Below are 6,189 nucleotides of genomic sequence, written 5' to 3'. Positions count from 1 at the left end.
TTCCTCCTCTCATAAGCATCTTATCCCTCGGCCCCTTGGAATTAAAGGATAGGCTTCTCTATCCCCCATCTCCATCCTTAGACCCATGCCTTCCCTGGAACCTTCCATTCCAAAAAGCATGAGGCAGCAGAGGCAGCAGTTTTAAACAGGTCATTCTCTCCCGCTCGCTCGCTCACTCGCTCATGCATGCACACGCACACACACACACACACACACACACACCCCTGTGTGTGGACGCTGTTTAGTGCCATTGTTCTTGTCTGTCCGTCTCCCCCGATTAGACTGTAAGCCCGTCAAACGGCAGGGACTGTCTCTATCTGTTGCCGACTTGTTCATCCCAAGCGCTTAGTACAGTGCTCTGCACATAGTAAGCGCTCAATAAATACTATTGAATGAATGAATGAATGAACCCCTTGCCCTAAACCAACCCTCTCCCCATCACCACTAACTGCCTCTCTCTCGGTGGGCAGCATTTCCCAGGCAGTCATGCTTAAATCCCCCTGGGCAGTAGACAGGACACTGTGGCCAATCCAGAGACTAGAGGAGCAGAGGTCAGGGGCTCCAGGTTTGCCTGGCAAGGCAGCCCCTTTCCTCTGGCAACCCCTACCTTGCTGCTCCCCCAGAGGGAGTTTGGGATTGAAGGGCACAGGATCTGTTAATAGAGCTGCCAGGGAACAGGCTCATCAGAGCCCCAAGTGAGCGAAGTGTTAGGGAGAGGCGAGAGCAGGATTTGGACTCCGGGACCAGAATAAAACATTGTCGAGGCATTGAGAAGGGGGTGGGAAGTGTCTGTGGATCAGAGCAAAGAAGGGAATATATTTAAGAGGTGTATGCTTTTGTTAGTGTGTTTGTATGTGTGTGGGTGTGTGTCTGTGTGGGTGCATGTGCCTGAATAGTGTGCAGACTAAAAAGGTAGGAGCAGTGTTGATAGAAAAATGGCAGGGAGGGTGGGGGGGAGATGGTCACAAGAGAGTTGCAGAAGGAAGGGGCAGGGCATGGAGGGTACAGTGGATGTCAGGAAAAGCTTTCAATCTTATCCCTCAGTTAGGAAGCTGTGGGGAAAAGGAGAAGGAAAGGGGAGCAGAACTCACAGAAGCAATGTCATAAGGATGCCCATGGTTCCAAGCTGGGTCTCTGCTGCTGAAGCACCAGCCCTTACCTTACTCTGGTAGAAAGGGGCAGGTGGCTGGAGTGGTGGTCTTGGCGAGTAACGGTGTTCTGTTAGGTCCATCAGTTGTGGATCTAAGACAGGGACCCATATCTCGAGCATGCTGACCCTAGAAATGGGGAGGGAGGTGGCTGGTGGCTGGAGTCCTGGCAGAGCAGGGACTGGAGTGGGGACAGGAGAAGAGAAGGGTCAGAGACCTAGAGTGCGTGTCTTCCCAGCCCTGGTTCATGAGATTGGTGCCTGAGAGATGGAGCAGGGAGGCGGGATTTGAGGAATGGTCAGTGACCCAGTGAGTGACCCTCCCCATGTATTGACTGCTATGTAACAGGAAGACCTTCTCTCATTGACTCTGATGCTGGAGAGGAGTATGGCAGGCCCCCTTCCCTCACAGACCCACTCAGCATCTCTCCACCACCACTCCAATACGAGGGTAGCACTAACTAAAGATGCCATCCAAAGGGACTGCAGGTGAAGGCTGTGCTGTGGGCCAGGGGGATGGGGAGAGAGCAAAGGGAGAAAGTCAAGGTGATTTGGAAGGGAGGGGGAGGTGAGGAAAAGGGTCTGGGAAGGCCTCTTGGAGGAGGTGTGCTTTCAGTAGGGTTTTGAAGCGGGGGAAGAGTGATTTTCTGGCGGATTTGAGGAGGAAGGACGTTCCAAGCCAGAGGTAGGAGGTGGGCCATGGGTCGGCGGAGTGACAGGCAAGATCGAGGCACAATGAGAAGGTTACTTCTCACTGAAACAGAGAAGGAGACTCAGAATGAATGGCCAGAGAGACAAGAGGAGTACCAGGAGAGGACGGAGTCAGTGAAGGCAAGGTTGGATAACGTGTTGAGGAGAAGGGGATGGTCCACAGTGCCAAAGGCAGATAAGAGGTTGAGGAGGATTAAGATGGAAGTGAATTAGGATATGTGAATATATATTCAAAAATATGCATTTGTGCATGCATATGCATATATGGCATGCATTGGTGTGAGTGTATGTCTATGTGCATAAATATGTATTCATTCATTCAATCGTATTTATTGAATGCTTACTGTGTGCAGAGCACTGTACTAAGCACTTGGGAAGTACAATTCAGCAACAGGTAGAGACAATTCTTACCCAGTAATGGGCTCACACTCTAGAAGGGGGGTGACAGATGTATTTGTTTATATGTGCATAGATGTATAGGTGTGCAAGCTTATGCAAGTATATGTCCACGTATTCATATGTGCATGTGTGTTTATGTGTGTGCAAAGGTGTGCAAATATATATGTGTGTTTCTGAGAGGGGATGTGTATATATGTAAGTGACTAAGAATATACATGGAGTTGTTTTTAACCCTGACTTTCACTGCAGAACCAGTGCAGTCATGGGCTCAGCAAACGAGACAGGCATCTCAGTGTTCATCCTGCTGGGCCTGTCCAGCGACCCCGGGCAGCAGTGGCTCCTCTTTGTGCTCTTCCTTGCTCTGTACCTGGTCACCATGGGGGGGAACCTGCTCATCGTCTTGGCCGTCGGCACCAACTCACACTTCCACTCCCCCATGTACTTCTTCCTTGCCAACCTGTCCCTGGTCGACATCTGCTTCTCCTCCACCACAGTGCCCAAGATGTTGGCCATCATGCAGACTGGTAGCCACACCATCTCCTACGCCGGCTGTCTGAGCCAGGTGTATTTTTCATTTCTATTTGGAAGCCTGGACGACTTCCTCCTGGCTGTGATGGCCTATGACCGTTTCAAGGCCATCTGCCGACCCCTGGGCTACATCACAGACATGAGCCCCCAGCGCTGTGTCCTGCTGGTGGCCGCCTGCTGGGTCATCGCTCAGTTCAATTCCTTGTTACACACCATCCTGTTGGCTCAGCTAAGCTTCTGTGCTGACCGCACCATCCCCCACTTCTTCTGCGACTTGGCTCCGCTGCTGCTGCTGTCCTGCTCCGATCCCGCCATCAATGAGCTGATGCTAATGTGTGTGAGTGGTGCGGTGATTTTAATTCCCCTGATGTGCATCCTGGGCTCTTATGCCCACATAATCTCTGCCATCTTGAGAATGCCCTCAGTAGGAAGCAAGCACAAAGCCTTTTCCACCTGCGGTTCCCACCTGGCTGTAGTCTCGCTGTTCTACGGTACAGTCATCGGCGAATACCTCTGCCCCTCATCCCCAGGCTCCACTGATGAGAACAGCCTAGCTGCAGTATCATACGCGGTGGTGACTCCCCTGCTCAACCCCTTCATCTACAGTCTTCGCAACCAAGACCTGCAACGGGCCCTGTACAGACTTCTTTGTAGGAAGAAACCCTCCAAACTGTAACTGTGATTTCAGATCCCTAATTGTAATAATTTTCATATGTGTTAAGGATTATTTTTAATAATAATAATAATAATAATGTTGGCATTTGTTAAGTGCTTACTATGTGCAGAGCACTGTTCAAAGCGCTGAGGTAGACATAGGGTAATCAGGTTGTCCCACGTGAGGCTCACAGTTAATCCCCATTTTACAGATGAGGTAAATGAGGCACAGAGAAGTTAAGTGACTTGCCCACAGTCACACAGCTGCCAAATGACAGAGCCGGGATTCGAACCCATGACCTCTGACTCCCAAGTCCAGGCTCTTTCCACTGAGCCACACTGCTTACGCAGTGCCAAGCTCCATATTAAGCAATGGGGTAGATAAAATGCAATTGGACCAGACACAGACTTTGTCCCCCAGTCTAAAGGGAAGGGACACCAGCTATTTAATCCCCATTTTTCAGATAAAGAGACTGAGGTATAAAGAAGTTTAGTGACTTGTCCAAGATCACACATCATGCAAGTTTTGCAGCTAGAATTAGAACGCAGGCCTCGTGACTCACAGTACTGTGCTCGTTCCATTGAGCTCCTTCCATTAAAATCACATCTCCAAGAGGCCTTCCCCAACCAAGCTCTCATTTCCTCTTCTCCCACTCCCTTCTACATTGCAGCTGTATTTGGAACTGCACCTTTATTCACCTCACCTTCAATCCCACAACACTTATGCATATCTGTAATTTATTTATATTTGTCTGTCTTCCCTTCTAGACTGTAAGCTCCTTGTGGAAAGGGAACTTTCCTCCCAGCTCTGTTATATTATACTCTCCTAAGCAAATAGTACAGTCCTCTGCACACAGTAAGTGCTCAATAAATGCTATTGATTGATTGATTAAGCTATGCTGCTTCTCTGCTACCTTGGAGCTGGAACCAGATCTCTGGGGCTACAGCTCAGATTTTCCAAACTTCCTGCATCCTGGACTACCTTCCCTGGATCACATTTCCCTGTTGGATCTCATCCTTTCCCCTCCACATTCAGGAAACCAACTGATTGTAGCTCCAAGCCTGCAGGAGATGGTGCGGGGAATGGTAATGTTGGTATTTGTTAAGTGCTTACTATGTGCCGAGCACTGTTCTAAGCGCTGGGGTAGATACAGGGTAATCAGGTTGTCCCACGTGGGGCTCACAGTCTTAATCCCCATTTTACAGATGAGGGAACTGAGGCACAGAGAAGTTAAGTGACTTGCCCATAGTCACACAGCTGACAAGTGACAGAGCCGGGATTCAAACCCCTGACCTCTGGCTCCCAAGCCCAGGCTCTTTCCACCGAGCCACACTGCTTCTATGGGGCCAAGGGTGAACTAGGGTGCTGAGGATCATGCTTACTGTAAGGGGATGTTGAGATAAAGGGCAACAAGGGACGGATCATCTGAAGCCATCACGAGTTCACTGGGAGCCTGCCCCAGTGCCTTGGCCTGAGCTCCCTGCTTCTTTTCAGGGAGTGAGTACTGATGAGGTTAGTGTACTTTCACAAAGACTCCAAAGTACATACTTTCCTGGGAATTGGTTGGGCATTCCTCCATGTCCTCACTCTGCATTGACCGCCACCCTCCTGGGCACCTCCTCCTCGATCCATCCGGCCTCTCTTGTCCCCTGTTACCCCTGCCCCAGGCTCTCATCTATCTCCTGACCCCTGCTGGCCATTGTCCTATCCTTCTGATGGTCCAGCTGCCCCCTCTGTTCCCCATGCTGTCCTATGCCTCAGGACAGGGCTCCATTCACTTGCCTCTTCCTCTTTTCTAACTGTGTCCTTTTCCCAACACACACCCTGTTCCTTACACCTGGGCATCTTATCGTTTTCCCCTGGGCAGCCCTTCATTGTGCCCCTGTTCCCTCAGCTAGGGCTACCTCTAGAGGCTGACATTAGCCCACTCCCAGACCCCCACTCCTCCCAGAGACTCTATGGTCCTTCCTGAAGAATGGTGCTTCTTGGAAGTGGGCATTTGCTGATCTGTTGTCACTTTCCACTTAATTCAGGAAATGGTGCTTAGAGTTTCCCTGGTTTCTTTGCAGGAGTCATGCTGGCCAGTTCTTGACAGTGGCTCGGACCTCGGGCCCTTCCATAGTGACACGGGACAGCAGGACCCACAGTGCGTATGGAGGAGAGGCCTCAGTCTAGGGAGAAGGGCCAAAGAGAAGAGCACATTTCAAATAATCGATTGATCAGAGTCATTCATTGAGTGCTTACTATGTCAGTGTACTAAAATCATTGAAGAGTACAATGTAATAAATTTGCTTGACAAGACTTCTGCCCATAAAGAGCTTATAGTCTACGGGGGGCGGGGCAAACTTTAAAATAAGTTATGGATGGGGTAATAGTAGATAATATGGCTATTTACATAAGCACTGTACTTTTTGATTAAGCACTTACTACGAGCAGAACACTGTGCCAGCATTTGGAAGGTTAACATAGTGTAAATAGACAAGATTTCTGCTCTGGAGAAGCTTGGAGAACCAGCATAGCCAACTGGAAAGAGACAGGTGTGGGCGTTAGGGGACCTGGGTACTAATCCTGGCTCTTGTTCTATTCAAAGACCAGTAGAGATGGTAAACACAATCACAGCCCTCGAGAAGCTCACAAACTAGCAGGAGAGACAGACAATGAAGTAAATTACAGGTAGCCAAAAGAGAGGACTGGGAAGACAAAGACCCTAGAGTAACTAGAGAAGCAGCGTGGCTTAGTGGAAAGAGCA

The 6,189-nt window shown here is 49.7% G+C and overlaps 1 protein-coding gene across 1 annotated transcript; it reads left to right on the top strand.

Moving 5' to 3' along the window:
- Positions 1-2,519: 2,519 nt before the first annotated feature.
- On the top strand, positions 2,520-3,461 carry LOC114807795 (olfactory receptor 1361-like). The gene has a single exon (XM_029054204.1). It carries the CDS (start codon positions 2,520-2,522, stop codon positions 3,459-3,461), a length of 942 nt encoding a protein of 313 aa, XP_028910037.1.
- Positions 3,462-6,189: the final 2,728 nt, after the last annotated feature.

This window comes from Ornithorhynchus anatinus, chromosome X4, assembly GCF_004115215.2.
Source record: "Ornithorhynchus anatinus isolate Pmale09 chromosome X4, mOrnAna1.pri.v4, whole genome shotgun sequence".
In the NCBI taxonomy this organism is placed as follows: domain Eukaryota; kingdom Metazoa; phylum Chordata; class Mammalia; order Monotremata; family Ornithorhynchidae; genus Ornithorhynchus; species Ornithorhynchus anatinus.
The sequence above is the reverse complement of the archived record's forward strand: the minus strand, read 5'-3'. Positions and strand labels throughout refer to the sequence as shown.

Coding starts and splice junctions, on each gene's coding strand:
- LOC114807795 (XM_029054204.1), top strand. CDS start 2,520: ATGGGCTCAGCAAACGAGACAGGCATCTCAGTGTTCATCCTGCTGGGC.